This window comes from Tachyglossus aculeatus, chromosome 5 (assembly GCF_015852505.1).
Source record: "Tachyglossus aculeatus isolate mTacAcu1 chromosome 5, mTacAcu1.pri, whole genome shotgun sequence".
Taxonomy (NCBI): domain Eukaryota; kingdom Metazoa; phylum Chordata; class Mammalia; order Monotremata; family Tachyglossidae; genus Tachyglossus; species Tachyglossus aculeatus.
Window position 1 is genome coordinate 44,117,280 of NC_052070.1, and position 19,089 is coordinate 44,136,368.

The 19,089-nt window shown below is 43.9% G+C and overlaps 1 protein-coding gene and 1 non-coding gene across 3 annotated transcripts in view; both read right to left on the bottom strand.

Annotated features, from left to right (window-relative positions):
- Positions 1 to 19,089, bottom strand: part of ACOT7 (acyl-CoA thioesterase 7) — a 159,825-nt gene that overhangs the window by 71,480 nt on the left and 69,256 nt on the right. For both annotated transcript variants that reach the window (XM_038746445.1, XM_038746444.1), the window contains one exon: positions 1,730 to 1,846. In XM_038746445.1, the coding sequence (XP_038602373.1) occupies positions 1,730 to 1,846 (117 nt within the window). The remainder of the gene's footprint in view (positions 1 to 1,729; positions 1,847 to 19,089) is intronic.
- Positions 5,363 to 5,500, bottom strand: LOC119929241. The gene has a single exon (XR_005451374.1). It is a non-coding gene; the product is annotated as a small nucleolar RNA SNORA7 (small nucleolar RNA).

Below are 19,089 nucleotides of genomic sequence, written 5' to 3' on the forward strand. Positions count from 1 at the left end.
TCATATAACAAAGATAAGCAAATTCCAACATTACAGTAATAGTTTGGATCTTCGAGAAATATTTATGTTTAATGCTTAAAATAGGAACTGGGCAAATGTTCATCCAGAATAGGAGAAAGAACCCTCAAGGTACCATTTTACTCACTCGCGCAAACTGTCCCACTTAAAAAGGCTATTACTTTGGGGCTGCCATCCAATTCGTTTCCAAATTCTTAGTTGCTGCAAACCAAATCGTGGAGAGAAAACAAAACATTTTCTCAGCACTTGGGCTGTTTTGAGCAGGAAAGCGAGGCCTGGCGTCCATATACGAATTTGTGCCTGCTTAAGTTGTCGATGGTTATTTCAATAAATCAGGGAAGAAAGAACAAGACAGAGCTAAAGTTCCAGCAGAGAAAAATCTTGCTTCGAGGCCAGATCTGCAGTCCCGAAACTGTCTGGGCAGGTTAAAAAATAGTATTGATCTGGTTTGGAATTGTGTTTCATGATATCTGCGGCAAAGTTTCATTTGTCTTCAAGTTGTCTTCAAGCCAAGTGACACGATATAAGTTAAGCTTTCTTTTCTCTTCATATATTATCGCCACTGAAGGGGGCCTATCTGTTAAGAAAGTCACTGCCAAAGAGGTGAATTTTAATCTTAATCCATTTATGGCATGGTGTAGTGGCTAGAGCATGGGCCTGGGAGTCAGAAGGTCATGGGTTCTAATTCTGGCTCCCCCACTTATCTGCTGTATAACCTTGAGTAAGTCACTTTACTGTGCTCAGTTGCCTCATCTGTAAAATGGGGTTTGAGACTGTGAGCCCCATGTTTTGGACAGGGACTGTGTCCAACCTGATTAGCTTGTATCCACCCCAGTGCTTAGATCAGTGCCTGGCACAAAGTAAGTGATCAACAAATACTATAATTATTATTATAATCATTATTATTATTAAGGAGTCAATACCAGGCTTACTTAATACTTATGTCCAGTATCTACATGCAAACAACCCAAGTATAAATTACCATAAGTCAAGATGAGGAAAGTTTTAAATTTTCAGGTAAGCAATAATGTGTGACAAAATAAGCGGGAATCAACCACGGAAAGAGCCTCCTGAACCTAAAACCAATAGCCACTCACACTATTTAGGTATAGCGGATGAATCACAATTGCTTGCATAGTATTTTCATGATAGCAAAGACTATCATGTGTCAGGAGAAGCTGTCTTAAGTGTTCTTTTCAGGAATGACTGACCAGAGTGTCTTTTTGGTTTACAGACTGAATTCAGCCAACATTTCAGTAATGAACTTTATAGTTTTCTGGAACATGCCTAATCCATTACTACTGGAAATGATGTTTTGTCTGACTACTAAGAAGACCAGAGAACCAATACTATTATTTGTGGTGAAGATAAAAATGAGTTTCAGCCACAAGACTACTTAATAGAAGATGGGTTTGTACTGATCTTTAGTTTTCAGTGGTTTAAAGGCCATCATTATTTTGGCTAAAGTAATCAAAACATCAGAGACCAATCTCATAAGGTAAGGACCTCCACTCCCAAGTAGAAAACCAGAGCTTTCATTTCTTGCCACACAACCTGCTCCCTTGTACTGAATGTCAGATAAGGTCTTCACCCCATTGCTTGGGAATTCCACAAAGTGGAAGTTGTATTTAAGCAAAACACTGGCTACGGCAGACATAATCACCCAGAGAGTGACCCATCGCTTTAGCTTCCATCCTCATGGTTTTGTTACCTTTTTTGATCTTGTCATGAAAGTTAATGGCATCCACAGAAGCTGTAACAATGTTGGTCTTGCAGTGGCGAGCAGCCACAATTCCAGCTACCTCATCCATTAACTTCATGGTGACACCTGCAGGGGAAAAAGAGGCACATGAGAGAGGAAGACAGTGCAATCTCAAAATCTGGAAGCTGAGCAATATGGTCTCCTATTAATTTAGCATCAAGATTTGCAAACGAAAAATGGAGGGTGACAATAATAATAATAATGATATTTATAAAGCACTTACTATATGCCAAGCACTGTTCTCATTGCTGGTAAAAGTAATAATAATAATAATTATGGTATTTGTTAAGCACTCACACTGTGCCAGGCACTGTTCTAAACACTGGGTGGATACAAGCACATTGGGTTGGACATAGTCCCTGTCCCACATAGGGCTCACTTTCTTCATCCCCATTTTACAGATGAGGTAACTGAGGCCCAGATAAGTGCAGTAGCTTACCCAAGGCCACACAGCAGATCAGTGGTGGAGCCGGGATTAGAGCTCATGACTTTTTGACTCCCAGGCCCGTGCTCTATCCAATACGCCATGCTGCTCCTCAGAAGCTGAAGAGATGTTCCTATTCTTGTTTACTGTAGCATGAACTAAAGTATCATCTGAGGCTTTTGAAAGAATGAATGAGGCACACAACAGGACACCAAAGCTCGATTCCAAGTTTCTAACAGAATGATGACCCTGCTCACTATATCCCTAGTGAATATCAAGTCCTGCCGAGAATATTTAGTTACAAAATGGGCTTAGCTGGAGAATACTGTGAGGACACAGTGTCTTTCTTTAAATCCTAGCATGCAGATGTCATGGCTTTCCTTGGTTGGAAACTGCAAAAGCAACTACAGCTATTTATGATATTAGTACTGAACAAAGCTTTCTGAACTGAGATATCTAGGATCTCCTTTGAATGGGAGGAGAAAAGTATCTCATCTATGAAGTCTCATCCTCCCTTTTTCCTGTGAAACCATGACCCCTGTTAACAAGTCTGAGAAAAGTATGGATTTTTTTCCATAAATCATGAAGAGAAGCAAAAAAAAAAAGCACACACTAGATACTCTTTCCTTGTGTATATCTGAAATGCCACCTAAATCTTTAATGATATGAAAGAACAGAAGTCATTTATAGGATGGGCCAAATACATTGAAATAATGTAGCAAGAAGCCCTATTTAGAGTGCAGAGTGCCCTGCCAAGGAGCTTATGGTAGTGAGGCCTTCTCTTGCAAAAATCCAAAGATTATTAATCAATCATTCGATGACTGTTAAGTGCTTACTATATGCCAAGAACTGTATAAGCACAGGGGAATATAGACATGATAACCAAGTCTGACACAATCCCTGTTCCACATGGGGATGAAGAGTGGGTATTTAATCCTCATTTTACAGATGAGTAGACTGAGGCACAGAGAAGTTAAGTAACTTGTCTCAGGTCACACAGTAGGCAAATGGCAAATCAAGGATTAGAACCACATTTTTCTGACTTCTAGGCCTGTGCTCTTTCCAGTGGTATTAACTGAATGCTTACTGCGTACAGAGTATTGCACTAAGAGCTTGGGATAGCACAATTCAATAGAGTTGACAGGCACAATCCCTGCCCACAAGAAGTTTACAGCCTAGTGGAGTTTGCAGTCAGGTTAATGCTCAGCTCCCTAAGTGAGGGAAAATCATAAGGTATTCAGGTTGGGAGTGAGGGCAGGAAGCAAGGTCCAACGACTGAAGTAGACCTTCCCTTTTGAAAAAATGAAGTCGTAGCAGGATTTTGCCACTCTGAGTCCCAGTGCCCTCATCTGTTTAAAAGAGTAATTAATGCTAATAGATCATTCAGGCTTGTGAATAGGGAATAGTAATAATGACTGAAAGTCCCTCTCCAAGTGCTTATTAATACTCTTAGGAGAGGGACATTTTCTACAGGTTTGGATTAAATGTTCTCCCTAGACAGGGGCTGCCTGGAAGACAGGGGCTGCCTGGGAAACAGGCAAACAGGAGGGAGAGATGAATAATTCTCCTCCAAGGAGCTGCCTGTCAGAGGCAGCGCAGCCAGCCAGAGCCTGCTCCTTCACTGAATTTACATGCATTCTGATGGGGCACAATAAAGGGCCAGGGATGGCTGAAGATAAAAGGTCTTTGGACTTCTGGGATCAAAGGGAGAGCATCTGTGGGAGGATTGGAACAAGTGGAGCACTCAAATCAACCAGCAACTGGCCTACAAAAGGCATTTCCATTCAATACAGAGCTCCAGAGTTATGCATTAACCTTACAAGGGTGGCACTTAAGAAAAGAATTTGTGGGTAGAGCAAGGATCAAGGCAGTCTGGTTTTCCCTTTCCTTTCCATTGAGAGAAAGACCCCTCGATTCTGGGTGTCTGTACACAGCCCCTGCCTGGCAAAGGCCTGGAGGGCTTTCCTGTTGATGAGAGCTTCCTAATTCTCTTGAGGCAACCTGTCCCCCTTTTAGGGACCATGTCTCTTGGGTGAACTCCTGTTTTGAAGAATAATTTCAGCACATTAATTTAAGGATAGAACACATTCAACTATGACTGAGAACATCTTTTTGTACTCTCAGAGCTAGCCTGTGGCATGGCCACGGAGTAAGGACATAGCTCCCTGACTCTAGGCTGTGAGCTCCTTGTGGGCAGGGAATATGTCTATTTATTGTTGAATTGTACTCTCCTGAGTGCTTAGTACAGTGCTCCGGATGCAGTAAGTGCTGAAATATGACTGAATGAATAATAATAATAATGATGATGGTATGTTAAGTGCTTACTATGTGCCAAGCACTGTTCTAAGCACTTGAGGAGATACAAGTTTATCAGGTTGTCCCAGGTGGGGATCAAAGTCTTAATCCCCATTTTACAGATGAGGTAACAGGCACAGAGAAGTTAAATTACTTGCCCAAAGTCACACAGCTGATGAACGGTAGAGCCAGAATTAGAACCCAGAACCTCTAATTCCCAAGCCCGTGCTCTTTCCACCAAGCCATGCTGCTTCTCTAATAATTCTTTATTATTTTCCCACAACTGGGAAACTGGGAGCTGATTTTCCTGCAGCAGGTGAGTGAGGGGAGTGGTTGCTAGCGGTTGCTAGGAGTGCTCAAAGATGGTCAAGAGACCCCTATGAGTGGGCCTAAAGCCGTAGTGATGCAGGAAGACAATGTTCATTGTGAGCAGGGAATGTGTCTATTTTATTGTTATACTGCACGCTCCCAAGAGTTTAGTACAGTGCTCTGCACGCAGTAAGAGCTCAATATATAGGACTGACTGACATTATACTGGGAGGGTAACGGAGGGGGGCAGTTTTCAACACTCCTTCTCTGTCACCCTGCTCCCCCAGGCAGAGGCAGTAAAGGCAGCCAAGAGGCCCCCAGCTAACAGTAACCTCTTGGCTTATGCTGTCAAGTCATCTCTGACCTATAGCAACACCATGGGCACATCTCTTTCAGAACACCCCACCTCCATCTGCAGTCATTCTGGTAGTGTAACCATAGAGTTCTCTTGGTAAAAACATGGAAGCGGTTTACCATTGCCTTTTTCTGTGCAGTAAACTTGAGTCTCCACTCTTGACTCCCATGCTGCTGCTGCCCAGCATAGGAGAGTTTTGACTTTTAGGAGATTTCCTTCCACTCGCTAGCCACAACCCAAGCTAGGAATGGAATGGGTATGCCTCTGCTTGATTCTCCCTCCCGTAGTCGAGACTGGTAGAGTCCTGGAAACTCTCCAGGTGTGACCCTGAAAGGGAAACAGTAATCTCTAGCCTAGGGGATACCAAGTGTGTTGCTAGCAGGGCTGGCTCTCTTCCCCCTTGACAAGCACAATGTTCATTCCCTTTCCTCCACTCCAAAGCACCCTGGAAGACATGGACAAAAGCAAGTTTGACCATCACACTTACAACAGTGAGCTTACAAATAGGCCCCTTTTGCTGTTTCTGACATGTCAGGTCACATCCAGTTCTTTGCCTCTGCCCCAACATGAGAGCAAAGAGGGCAGAGAGAAGGGAAAGGAAGAAGGGAAGAGTATGGGAACAAACAGAACATCACAGAGAGGCTGCTGAGAGTTGACATCTCCCTGAACAGTGTGGCAGTACACTACCTAAAACTTGTGCCCAATGGTTGAAGCTTAGTGGTCTCCAGGGAAACCTAGCTATGACCACTTGACATAGGTACCAAAATGTGCTTCCGGGCTAATGCTCTGCATGTAAGTACATTTGTTTTATTTTTTCAACTAGTTACATGTCAGATTAAAAGGCCAAGGGATTCAAATAGGGAAGCACCATGGTCTAGTGCCTACAGCATAGGTCTGGGAGTCATATAAGGACCTGGGTTCTAGTTCCGGCTCTTCCATGTGACCTTGGGCAAGTCACTTCGTGTCTCTGTGTCTTAGTTACCACTTCTGTAAAATGGTGATTTAGACTGTGAGCCGCATGTGGGACATGGATGGACTGTGTCCAACCTGATTACCTTATATTTACCCCAGAGCTTAGAACAGTGCCTGGCACATAAACACTTAAATACCATTTTAAAGTAGAGTCTTTTTAGATCTTGATAGTCTCAACCACAGGCAGTTACTGTGCAAGCTCCATTTCTTTGGACTCAGGGCAGCAGTACTGAGGCCCTTTAATGAGGTACACCTTAAACACCAATTTCATTATTAGAATAATTATTAGCAATATTAACTGCCCACAGTGAGCTTTGACTACTGTACAATAGAACAAACACACTGGGCTATCTCAAGTCATGGCCTTTTAAACTCTACAGAAATCTGCCCCTGCAATTTTGTAACTACAAAAAAATAGAAGCCAGTTCCTCAGCGCTCCTTGATGCCTCCAAGGATAGTTATTAATGTGGAACTGCTGGTCCAAGATCTGGAACATCCTTTGTGGGCCAAACTTGGGCCCATTCACTAGGATAGGGTTGACATGACATTGTAAGCTCCTTGAAGGCCGGGAACATGCCATTTGCTAGTGCTTTAGTTCAGTGATAGACTCTCCTGTCGAGATTATGATGGATGAGCCGCTGACCGGAGACATGAAGACTGAGAACTTGGGTGAAGGAACTGATGCTGGCACTAGTGGTTTTGCAGAGCACCAGTCATCCTCTCTTGGACTTCCTGGTTATGTTTACTCTGGGGCATGAAATGCAATGATCAGTCAATCACTGATGTTTATTGAGCGCTTACTGCATGCAGAGCACTGTACTAAGCATTTGGGAAAGTACAATAGAGTATGTAGACATGACCTCTGCCTTTAATAAGCTTAGAATCTAGCAGGAGTGAGTAGATGGGCAGGAATGCAGCATAAGGCAAGGCACACACATTCTTTATATGCATGACCCATTTACCAGTGAAGTGACCAGAGCAGAGTGCTGATGCCCTGCCACGGCTCAGTAAGCAGTTACCTCTGTAACAGCTGAGGTCTTTGTTGCCCACACTAGCCAGCTATTTTTTTTTTTAGGACTCCTGTTGGGCTTGCCTACCTTGTGGAATGTCCAAGGTGTTTCTTCAGTCGTAAACCTCCACCCCTGGTGGCACAGCCTCAGCAGGCAGAACTAAGACTAGAAGACAGGACTCCTGATTCCTGGAGCAGTATTCTCTCCTCTAGACCAGCAGCAGGACTTATTTAAACTCAGCAGGTGTTCAATCAATACCACCGATTGCTTGGTACCTGTCCTCCAGATGCAGAGTCTCAAGTCAAAAGACAGGTCATTGAAAACAAATCTAGGTGTGCAGAAGCATAGGAATGTTTTCCCAAATGCTCTCAAGGGCATCTGTTAAGGTTTTTAAATTTATGTTCATTTTGTTTGGGCTGTGGGGAGTGGAGGGGGATTTTGAGAGGACAGTGGAGGTGAAGGAGGAAGAAAAGCAGAAAAGAAGCTCTGGGAGTGTGAGGAAGAGAAGGGGAGAGTGAAAGTTGAAGGGGGTCACAAAGGAAACTGTCAGAAATTGTGGGGCAGGGCACTAGCAGAGGAATAACCCAAACAAATATGAGCTGTAGAGTGGAACCATGTATAACAACTCTATACTGCATATGCCCAAGCGCTTAGAATAGTTCTCTGCATCCACTAAGGGCTCAATAAATACTACTGATTGATTTATGAGCTCCTTCAGCTGCAATGCAGGATTAATTAATGAATTAAAAAAAAGCATACACCACACCTTGCACCAAGCCTCCCAAACACATTTTCCTCTTTGCTGGACAAAACCCCCCTGCTGAACAGTACTCAACAAATAGCCTAGTCATCCTGTGGGGTGAATTTCTCAGTTATATTTGCCCAATATGAAAGTTATTTGATAAAAAATGGGTATAATTACTCTCTTTGCCTAGATTATACATTCTGGAAAGCTGAAAGGCCAAGTAAAAATACACGGAAGGCGTCTGAGGCGTGCTGCTGTTTGGAAGATCTCATTTGCGTCCACCCAGATTTAGCTCCACATGCCCTGAATGCTGATTGTTGTGAAGCTCCCAGTGACAGAACCTCCAGTTGTTGCTAAAAATAGCCTTTCAGCACAAGCCTGCTGAAATCAGGACGGCCTTTTCAGTTCCCTCTCACTTTAAAAAGAAGCCAAAGTTAACCGACATGAAATTGTCCTCCCGGTTGTTGCCCCCCAGTGGCACAGCAGAACAGCCAAGAATAAACCTAACCTGCCATAAACCTGAAGCAAATTGTGCCCTTGGGCCACTAAAAGAGACAGAATATAATTTTATGCCTAAAAATACAATAAATAAAGAGAACACGTACTATTAGTGCCTCTTTTTCACAGTCCAGAACAGGCTTTCCTGGTAAGCAGCATTCTCAAACAAAGGCCATCGAGTGCCAGTTTTCTAAGGATTGAATCGTCTCACCGTTTGTAGCTGGGTGAAACAGATTAGATCCCCGAGGAGAATCAGTTGATTTTTACATCCTCAATTTAATATTTTAATGTTATGATGAAGAAGCTTGTGAAGACTTTTGAAAGAGAGGGTGGAGAAAACCCTAGCGATTCTTAATCAGTTTAAGCTCAAATTTCCTTTTTCCACTCATACACATAGCCTTATCCCCTGCTTTAATTATTTATAACAGCAATTCTGATTCATAAAATCGGGGCTTATAAGGCCTTGTTTTCATTATGACAATGACACATCTTACTAAATCATCTACCCTTCTCATTTCCTTTTCCATTTCTTTCACTCCACATTTCAACACAAAGAGTCAGTCAGTAAATCATATTAAAGAGACTCGTCTAGCTTTAATACAGAGTTTGAAGTGGGATATGCGGTGGGTGGCATGTCTGATGGTCACACGGTTTAGGGCCATAGCTACTGACCATAAATTAGCTGAGCCTAAGGCCACAGTTTACTTTTCTATGCTCCTACTTCAGCAACCACTTTCCTCTCTTCAACTCTTCCTGTAGATTGGTCTACCTAATGGCAGAGGTTTTGGCTCTTAGTACAGTGCTCTGTATATAGTAAGTGCTCAATAAAATACCATTCATTGATTGAAGTGTCCGTGACCATGGAGAACAGTATTCTAGGTGGCTCTTAAAGGGACTTGTCTTCCATATCTGTGCTAGATGTTGCTGAACAAGCAGTGTGGCTCAGTGGAAAGAGCCCGGGCTTTGGAGTCAGAGGTCATGGGTTCAAATCCCGGCTCCATCACTTATCAGCTGTGTGACTTGGGGCAAGTCACTTAACTTCTCTGGGCCTCAGTTACCTCATCTGTAAAATGGGGATGAAGACTGTGAGCCCCCCTATGGGACAACCTGATCACCTTGTTAACCTCCCCAGCGCTTAGAACAGTGCTTTGAACATAGTAAGTGCTTAATAAATGATATCATTATTATTATTATCATTATTATTATTATTATTACTAAAGAGCTTCAGGGAGAGGTTCTCAGAAGACAAAATTTGGAATTGTCTCCCCAAAATCTCAAGGTCCCAGAAGGACAGCACCTCCTGCCTGTACAGAAGCTGCAAACCCTGTTGCAAATTCTCCTAGTTGGGGGGTCTTTTAGCACCAACTTCCTGTCAAACATTCTACTGAGTGCTTGGTCAGCTATGCTCCTCTCCAAATGTCCTAGAAGGAGCAGTGGGAAGCTAACTCTTGACTGAGTTAGATGAAACAATCTCAGAGTCATGTTCTCAAAACAGAAAAGGAGAATGGTCCTTCAGATGGCTGTCACTGAAGAAAGGCATAGTCTCCACCTGGTGGGATGAGATTTCACTTCATTGTAATAAGAGATGTCTGGGGGAAGTGAAGGTTGAGGACTAAGTTTGTGCTTTTAAGCCCTGTAAGAAGGAGACTGAGGAAGGGTGACTTCTTCAGTCTTAGAAAATCCCCCTTTTTGGTTGCTGTGCCACCGAATGGGACACAGGAGAGCACAGACCCTTCTGTCGGCAAGCTGAAGCCTTTGCCTTTTTTAAAAAAATAGTATTTATTAAGCCCTTACTGTGTGCCAGTCACTGTACTAAGCGCTGGGGTAGGTACAAGATAATAATAATAATGATGGCATTTGTTAAGCGCTTACTAAGTGCAAAGCACTGTTCTAAGCACTGGAGGGGGATATAAGGTGATCAGGTTGTCCCACGCTGGGCTCACTGTCTTAATCCCCATTTTACAGATGAGGTAACTGAGGCGCAGAGAAGTTAAGTGACTTGCCCAAGGTCACACAGCTGATAATTGGTGGAGCTGGGATTTGAACCCATGACCTCTGACTCCCGAGCTCAGGTTAGACACTATCTCTGTCCCACAGAGGGCTCCCAGTCTCAATCCCCATTTTACAAATGAGGTAACAGGCACAGAGAAGTGAAGTGACTTGCCCAAAGTCACATAGACATGGGGCGGAGCTAGAATTAGAACTCAGGTCTTTCTGACTCCCAGGCCTGTACTCTATTCACTAGGCCTCACTGCTTCTCTTACTCAATAAGCTTGCCTCCTGTACCTTAGAAACCAAATATTTTTTCTAGAAAAATCTGGTCCAGAGACTCCTTGGACGTTAAATGGAAGGGCAGGGGCTGTCTCCTCCTAGCCCTCCTGGATGGCTAAAATCAGGCTTCTGGGATTGTGCAATTTGAATCTCAGCAAGCCAAGTCCTCAAAGTTTCTTAATAACATGTCCAATGCCCACCAAGCAACTGGAGCAGGCACATCAGTTGGCCTGCCCTCTCCTACTTTTGGGAAAACATTTTTACCACCCATCATATTTGATATTTTTACATTCTTATCAAAAACCCTAGTTTTGGAATTCTCTTCAAAATACATTTTCCAGGTTTTGACTAAAATGTCTCATCATTTTCTTTCATTTAGGATTAAAAGAAGCTGCCAACTAAGGGAAAACAACTGGCAAATTAGAGTGTTATGGGTTTTGTATTTATTATTGGCGATTTGTGATTTCAAGGATGACAACAAAATTGTATGATTTCCAGTCCTTGGGTACTTCATTCATTATGGGAAATATGGCAAGGAAAAAAAAAAGCCTCACTTGGCTAGTCACATGAGGGTAAACATCTGGTACCCAAGATAATTTTGAATGTAACATTAAGCTGCCTGCCGATCTTAAAAAGTGTTGACAGCATGATGACAATCTTCAAAATAGAGCCTTAATTTTTTTCCCAAAGGTCTGGAAGGACTGATTGGGTTATGTTCTCTAAAATGAATACCAGCAGCTATAAGAAGCCAGAGTCTTGTGAAGCTACAGCTTGCTGTACCACAAGGTGACGATTTTAGCTATCCTGTGTTTCTTTACACCCTCTTTATATTTACACCCATTTATATATACTGTACACATACACACAGTTGCATGACACCGCAAAGTGCATGTACATTCCGCAGACAGATTAGCGAACTCTAAGGACTAGAACCCATGTTTCCTGATTCCCAGAGCAGTGTTCTTTCCAGTGGACCAAAAGCAAGGCTATCAAAGTAGAGTACAGTTTTGAAATAGGAACCAACAGTCTTATTCAACCTATTTTTCAAAGCTATTCTTAATATGGTGACAAAGGGACCTAAAGAACTAGACTGTTCTTTCTGGGGACTTTGATCTGTTATATGCAGCATGGCATAGTGAACAGGGTCTGGAATTCAGAAGGTGATGGGTTCTAATCCCGGCTCTGCCACTTATCTGTTGTGTGATCTTGGGCAAGTCACTTCATTTCTCTGTGCCTCAGTTATCTCCACAGTAAAATGGGGGTTGAGACTGTGAGCCCCACATGGGACAGGGACTATGTGCAACTCGACTTGCTTGCATCCACCCCAGTATTTAGTACAGTGCCTGGCACATAGTAAATGCTTAAATACCACACTGACCTACCTCAGGAGCTAGCATAGTGCTCAGCACCTGGCTAATCTTAAGCACTACCTGATGTTTGAAAATGCCCTCTTGTCCTCTATTGGAAAACTCAGCCAACCCTAACCCTAAACATCATCAAAAGTCCTGGATTCAACCATTCAGGAGCTATTATACTATTGACAAGAATTTTGAACCAACTATCTAGCAAGACTGACAACTAATTATTAATGGGTTTGTACATCCAGAAGAGAGTGAAAGACATCAATTAAGCCCAAAGACTAAGGTTTGGCTGCAGGCTACTATATCAGCCCCCTTGCTGACCTCTTTGCCTCCCGTCTCTCTACTGTCCAGTTCATATTTCATTCTGTTGCATGGATCATTTTTCTAGAAAACCACTCAGTCTATATCTCCTCTCTTCCCCAAAACCTCCAATAGTTGTCTATCACCACATTAAGCAGACACTCCTTTTAACTGGCTTTAAAGCACTAAATCAGCGTTCTCCCTCCTACTTTACTTCACTGATCTCCCTTCTCTTCCTTCTACAGCCCAGCCCGCACCCTCCGCTGCTAACCTCCTCACTGTGCCTCGTTCTCACCTGTCCCGCTGTCGAACCCCGGCCCTCATCCTTTCCCTGGCCTGGAATGCCCTCCCTCCACACATCTGCCAAGCTAGCTTTCTTCCTCCCTTCAAAGCCCTACTGAAGCCCAGGAGGCCTTCTCAGACTGAGCTCCCTTTTCCTCTCCTCCTTCCCACCCTCCGCCCTACCTTCTTCCCCTCCCCACAGCACTTGTATATATTTGTACAGATTTATTACTCTATTTATTTTACTTGTATACATTTACTATTCTATTTATTTTGTTAATGATGTGCATATAGCTAGAATTCTATTTGTTCTCACGATTTTGACACCTGTCTACATGTTTTGTTTTGTTGTCTGTCTCCCCCTTCTAGACTGTGAGCCCGTTGTTGGGTAGGGACTGCCTCTATATGTTGCCGACTTGTACTTTCCAAGCGCTTAGTACAGTGCTCTGCACACAGTAAGCACTCAATAAATACGACCGAATGAATGAATGAAATTCTATAACTCAGCCTTCTAACACCAATCTTCTCATGCTCTTAACCTTCTCAAGCTCATCTTTCTCAGAGCTGACTCCTTGTCCACGTTCTCCCTCTGGCCTGGAACTCCCTCTTGTTTCATATCCTAAAGACTATCACTCTTCCCATCTTGACAGCCCTATGATCACATCTCCTCCAAGAGGCTTTCCCTACTTTCCTTACTAAGCCTTCACTTCATTGTCACCCCTCCACATGTCTGTTCCCCTTAAGCATTCTGATGTTCACCCCTCTTTCAGCCCTACGGAATTCATGTACTGTAATTTATTTTAATGTCCATCTCTCCCTCTAGTCTGAAAGCTCCTCGTGGGAAGAGACCATCTGTATCTACTTCTTCCATATTGTACTCTTCCAGGTGGTCAACGCAGTGTTCTGCACTCAGTAAGTGCTTAATAAATACCAGTGGTGGTTTGAATGAATCCCAAACCAAAGATTTTTATTACCTATCTCAGCACTTAGCACAATGCTTTTGGCACAGACTAACTGCCTAATATCACAATCAATTTGTGACAGAACTACATGCTATCATGGAATCATATTACTTAGGCAACACAGTGTTCAGTAATAAACAAAAAGACAAAGAAATAGAAAGTTAAATCAAGAAAGCTAGACTGCCCTTTATGAGACTGACAGACAAAAGTGTGGTGCCAGCGTGGCATTAAGCCTCAGATCTAACTGAAGTTTAAAGAACTGTTGACTGTGAAATCTGGGCCAGTCATAAATGTCACATCCAACTTCTTAAACAGTTTCATCAGAGCCACCCATATGCCATATGCCATACTCAGCAGCAAACTTTTAGTCAGGATCCCAAACAACAAGGTCTTGGAATTAGTCTACCAGCATCAAAACAATGTTCATTGCAACACAGGTTTCCTGGGGGCTTGGGAAGGGTGGGATGTGAAGAAAATGAATTAAATAGCAGGGTACCCAAGCAACTGCTATATGATGAGTCACAGTGGGAGGGCCATAAATCAAAGTGAAGCTCAACCCCGGGCATTAATGGCAGAGCCAGGACTGATTACTGGGTAACAATGTCGTAAGCAGACCAGTCTGATAATGGGAATAACAGCAGAGGTTTCAGGAAGGTCATGAGAGGCAAGAAGCAGGACTGAAAAGAATGTCAAACTGTAAATGGCAAAGAATTATCTTCAAGTGTACAGTGTAGATGAAACTGCTGGAGCATTTGTTTTTTTCAGCCACATTTACTGCCAGCAGTTTCCAAACCCAAAGGACAGCTATATAAATAATTGCACTTTACACATCTGAAGGCTGAGTTATGGGTGTAATTATAATGGCTACATAATTCCCTATATTTTACACACGGGAACTTTAAAAGGGCAAATTTAAATCTACTTATGTTTTGGCATCAAAACTCTGTTCGTTTTTAGCCGAAATACTGGTGATTATCCTGATGTTTAAGAACCTAGAGGCCAAAAATTGAGCAAAGGAAAAAAAAATTATCCACTTTCAAAAATGGGCTTTTTCTTTAATAGAGTAGAGGTTGATGTTCACGGGGGGGGGTGGCGAGGGAGCTGGGGGGGTATTTGTTTCTATAGGAAAAGGTCATTGGAGATGGGGGCTGGGTTGGAGGAGGAGGAGAAAGAGATTAATTTGAAAGATAGGTTGGATTTTAAGTCATCACACTGAAGGGTGTAAAGCAGATTATGTATGTAAGGAGATCCCTAATTAAAATGGCTCTTCAAGAGGAAAAGTCCAAGCAGCAGTCTGACAAGAAAAGTATCTCCAACGCACCAACCTCAGAAGGCGCTCATAAGCATACTCTATTATCTGGTCAGCTTTGCAAATACTAAATGGTTCTGGGTTAAAAAATTTAAGGAAGGTAATGAAGCTGAGAGGAGAGGTAAGTCCTAAAGCATGAAAGCAAGTCATTGACAGAAAGCACAGCTGTGGGGGGTCGCCAAACAGAAAAGCAGGAAACATATTTAAAACTGACAGCAGGTCTCCTGTGCCATCTAGTCGATAATGGTAGATCTCAATCAGTCCTTAGGTTCATATGTTTTGAGACATCATATTCATATTCATTTTGCTGCTGGCGAAAGTCTAAACACTCACCATGCCAACATCGTTCACTTCAAGTTTATCCTTTTCTGCTTTAACTCAGCCCTCTCCTCTGCCAGACAAAACTATTTCTCCTCCCTTATTGACACCCATGCCAATCATCCCCGTCAGCTCTTCCGTACATTCAACTCCCTTCTCAGGCCCCCGGTTCCTCCCCCTCCTCCTTCCCTCACCCACAACGATCTGGCCTCCTACCTAATTAATAAAAACTAAATCCATCAGGTCAGACCTCCCCAAAGTCACTTCCCACCCTTCTCCAACCCCCCAGCTCTCAACGCGCTCCGCTACTCTCCCATCCTTCCCAGCAGTATCCTCAGAGGAGATCTCCTCCCTCCTCTCAAGTGCTACTCTGGCCACCTGTGCTTCTGACCCCATTCCCTCTCATCTTATGAAATCTCTCACTCCGTCCCTTCTCCCCTCAACTTCCATCTTCAACCGCTCACTGTCCACTGGTTCCTTCCCCTCTGCCTTCAAACATGCCCACGTCTCTCCCATCCTAAAAAACCCTCTCTTGACCCCACCTCACCTTCTAGTTATCGCCCTATCTCCCTCCTACCATTCCTTTCCAAAGTCCTTGAACGAGTCATCTACACGCGCTGCCTCAAATTCCTCAACACCAACTCTCTCCTCGACCCCCTCCAATCTGGCTTCCGTCCCCTACATTCCACGAAAACTGCCCTCTCAAAGGGCACCAATGACCTCCTGCTTGCTAAATCCAACGGCTCATACGCTATCCTATTCTCCTCGACCTCTCAGCTGCCTTCGACACTGTGGACCATCCCCTTCTCCTCAACACGCTATCCAACCTTGGCTGCAGAGACTCTGTACTCTCCTGGTTCTCCTCTTATCTCTGTGGTTGTTCATTCTCTGTCTCTTTTGCAGGCTCCTCCTCCCCCTCCCATCCCCTTACTGTAGGGGTTTCTCAAAGTTCAGTTCTTGGTCCCCTTCTGTTCTCGATCTACACTCACTCCCTTGGTGACTTCACTCGCTCCCACGGCTTCAACTATCATCTCTACGCTGATGACACCCAAATCTACATCTCTGCCCCTGCTCTCTCTCCCTCCCTCCAGGCTTGCATCTCCTCCTGCCTTCAGGACATCTCCATCTGGATGTCTGCCTGCCACCTAAAACTCAACATGTCCAAGACTGAACTCCTTGTCTTCCCTCCCAAACCCTGTCCTCTCCCTGACTTTCCCATCACTGTTGACGGCACTACCATCCTTCCCGTCTTACAAGCCTGCAACCTTGGTGTCATCCTCGAATCCGCTCTCTCGTTCACACTTCACATCCAAGCCGTCACCAAAACCTGCCGGTCTCAGCTCCGCAACATTGCCAAGATCCGCCCTTTCCTCTCCAAACCGCTACCCTGCTCGTTCAAGCTCTCATCCTATCCCGTCTGGATTAGGGAATCAGCCTCCTCTCAGATCTCTCATCCTCCTGTCTTTCCCCACTTCAATCCATATTTCACATCACTGCCCAGATTGTCTTTGTCCAGAAATGCTCTGGGCATGTTACTCCCCGCCTCAAAAATCTCCAGTGGCTACCAATCAACCTACATATCAGGCAAAAACTCCTCACCCTCGGCTTCAAGGCTCTCCATCACCTCGCCCCCTCCTACCTCACCTCCCTTCACTCCTCTACAGCCCAGCCCGCACCCTCCGCTCCTCTGCCGCTAATCTCCTCACCATGCCTCGTTCTCCCCTGTCCCGCCGTCGACCCCTGGCCCACGTCAACCCCCTGGCCTGAAATGCCCTCCCTCTGCATATCCGCCAAGCTAGCTCTCTTCCTCCCTTCAAGGCCCTACTGAGAGCTCACCTCCTCCAGGAGGCCTTCCCAGACTGAGCCCCCTCCTTCCTCTTCCCCTCCTCCCCATCCCCCCTGCCTTACCTCCTTCCCCTCCCCACAGCACCTGTATATATGTATATATGCACGTATTTATTACTCTATTTTATTTGTACATAGTTATTCTATTTATTTTATACTGTTAATATGTTTTGTTCTCTGTCTCCCCCTTCTAGACTGTGAGCCCACTGCTGGGTAGGGACCATCTCTATATGTTGCCAACTTGTATTTCTCAAGCGCTTAGTACAGTGCTCTGCACACAGTAAGTGCTCAATAAATACGATTGAATTAATGAATAAATGAATTTCCATACCCTGGCCCCCAGACAGTGACGAAAGATCCATAATCTGGATCTGGATCCAGATTATGGATCTGGATCAGGAGGATGGGAGATTGGACAGTTTAATGGGGAGACTGAAGGCAAGAACCAACAAAGACTTGATTGAACTTCTGGCTTGCTGGAATCTGGCCAATAATAGCCCCCTCTCTCCAATACATGTAATAGGGCTGCCCTTTAATCAATCAAGCAATCAATAGTATTTATTGAGCGCTTACTACATGCAGAGAACTATACTAAGCACTTGGGAGAGTACAAAAGAGAAGCAGCGAGGCCTAGTGGAAAGAGTTTGGGCCTGGGAGACAGGGGACCTGGGTTCTAATGTCACTCTGCCACTTCCACTCTGTGTGACCTTGGGCAAGTAACTTCTCAGTGCCTGTTACCTCACCTGTAAAACAGGAATTAAATCCTCCTCCCTCCAATTTAGATTGTGAGCCCTAAGTGGGAAAGGGACTGTGAACCTGAATAACGTGTATTTATCCCGGCACTTAGAACAGTGCTTGACACAAAGTAAGCACTTAAATACCATTGCAAAGACAAAATCTCTTGCACAGTCTGTCCATGAAAATACAGTAGTGTATATTCTCTGGCTGCCCCCTTGCCATTCAGCATAAGCATTCCATCGTCATCAATGCTTATGAACGAAAAGGGATGTCCATGGGCTAGCAGATCCAGGACATGACAAAAATACCACTTCAACCAAACTAAATGCAAAAAGAGGGTCGGGGGGCCTTCAGTGCCAAGTGGTCTGACAGTATGGTGAGCACCCTGTAAGCTCTTTATGGGCAGGGAACAAGTCTACCAACTCATATTTACTCCCCTATGTGCTTAGTGCAGTGATCTACACACAATAAGCACTCAATAAATACCACTGATGATGAAGTAGACAGGGAGAAATATTAACACTCTCAGATCATTTATAGGCATACTACATTGCAGCAGAAGATACCCAGAATATGCAGAATTACACTAAAAAAATCCCTTTAGATGAAAGCTCATTGTGGGCAAGGAACGTGTCTACCAACTCTATTACACTGTACTCTTTCAAGTCTTAGTACAGTTTTTTGTGTGCAGTAAGTGCTCAATAAATAATTTCCTTGATAAATTCTGAAAAAATTAAGCTTTCTCCAAAAGTATATGACCTTAACCCTAGAGACAGTGTCAAATCTGCTCATTTTAAGAAGAATTTGTTCATACTAAGATTGAGTCCCACCATCAAATGTACACACCCTTCAGTTGCCATATCCAGCACCAGGTCTGGAGTCAGACATGTCCCCTGCTTTGGTCCTCGAGAGTTTCAGAAAAGGGTTCTTGGATAATGGAGAAGAGATATTCCTATAGAATGGAATGGATTCATTCAGTTTCCTTCAGCTACAGAAGGAGGCTGGGCCTGATGTGTCACTGAAGGGTATACATATGGCTGGGCCACATTCTCTGTGTACTAAGAAGCTGCCAATAATACAAGGCCCAGTCAACGAGGCAGCATCAGAGGGAAGTCTACTCCCAAACCTCTCTGCTCTGCACACAGTAAGTGCTCAGTAAATATGATTGAATGAAACCTCAACTCAAAATCCCAGTCCTTTGAAATTCTTAGACACATCCCCTTGCCAGCTTATTCTCCCAAGCCCTACTGGAGGGAAAGAAACTGCATTCTTTGGATGTCTAATGTCTTGCCAAATTTCATTTTGGGAATTAGAA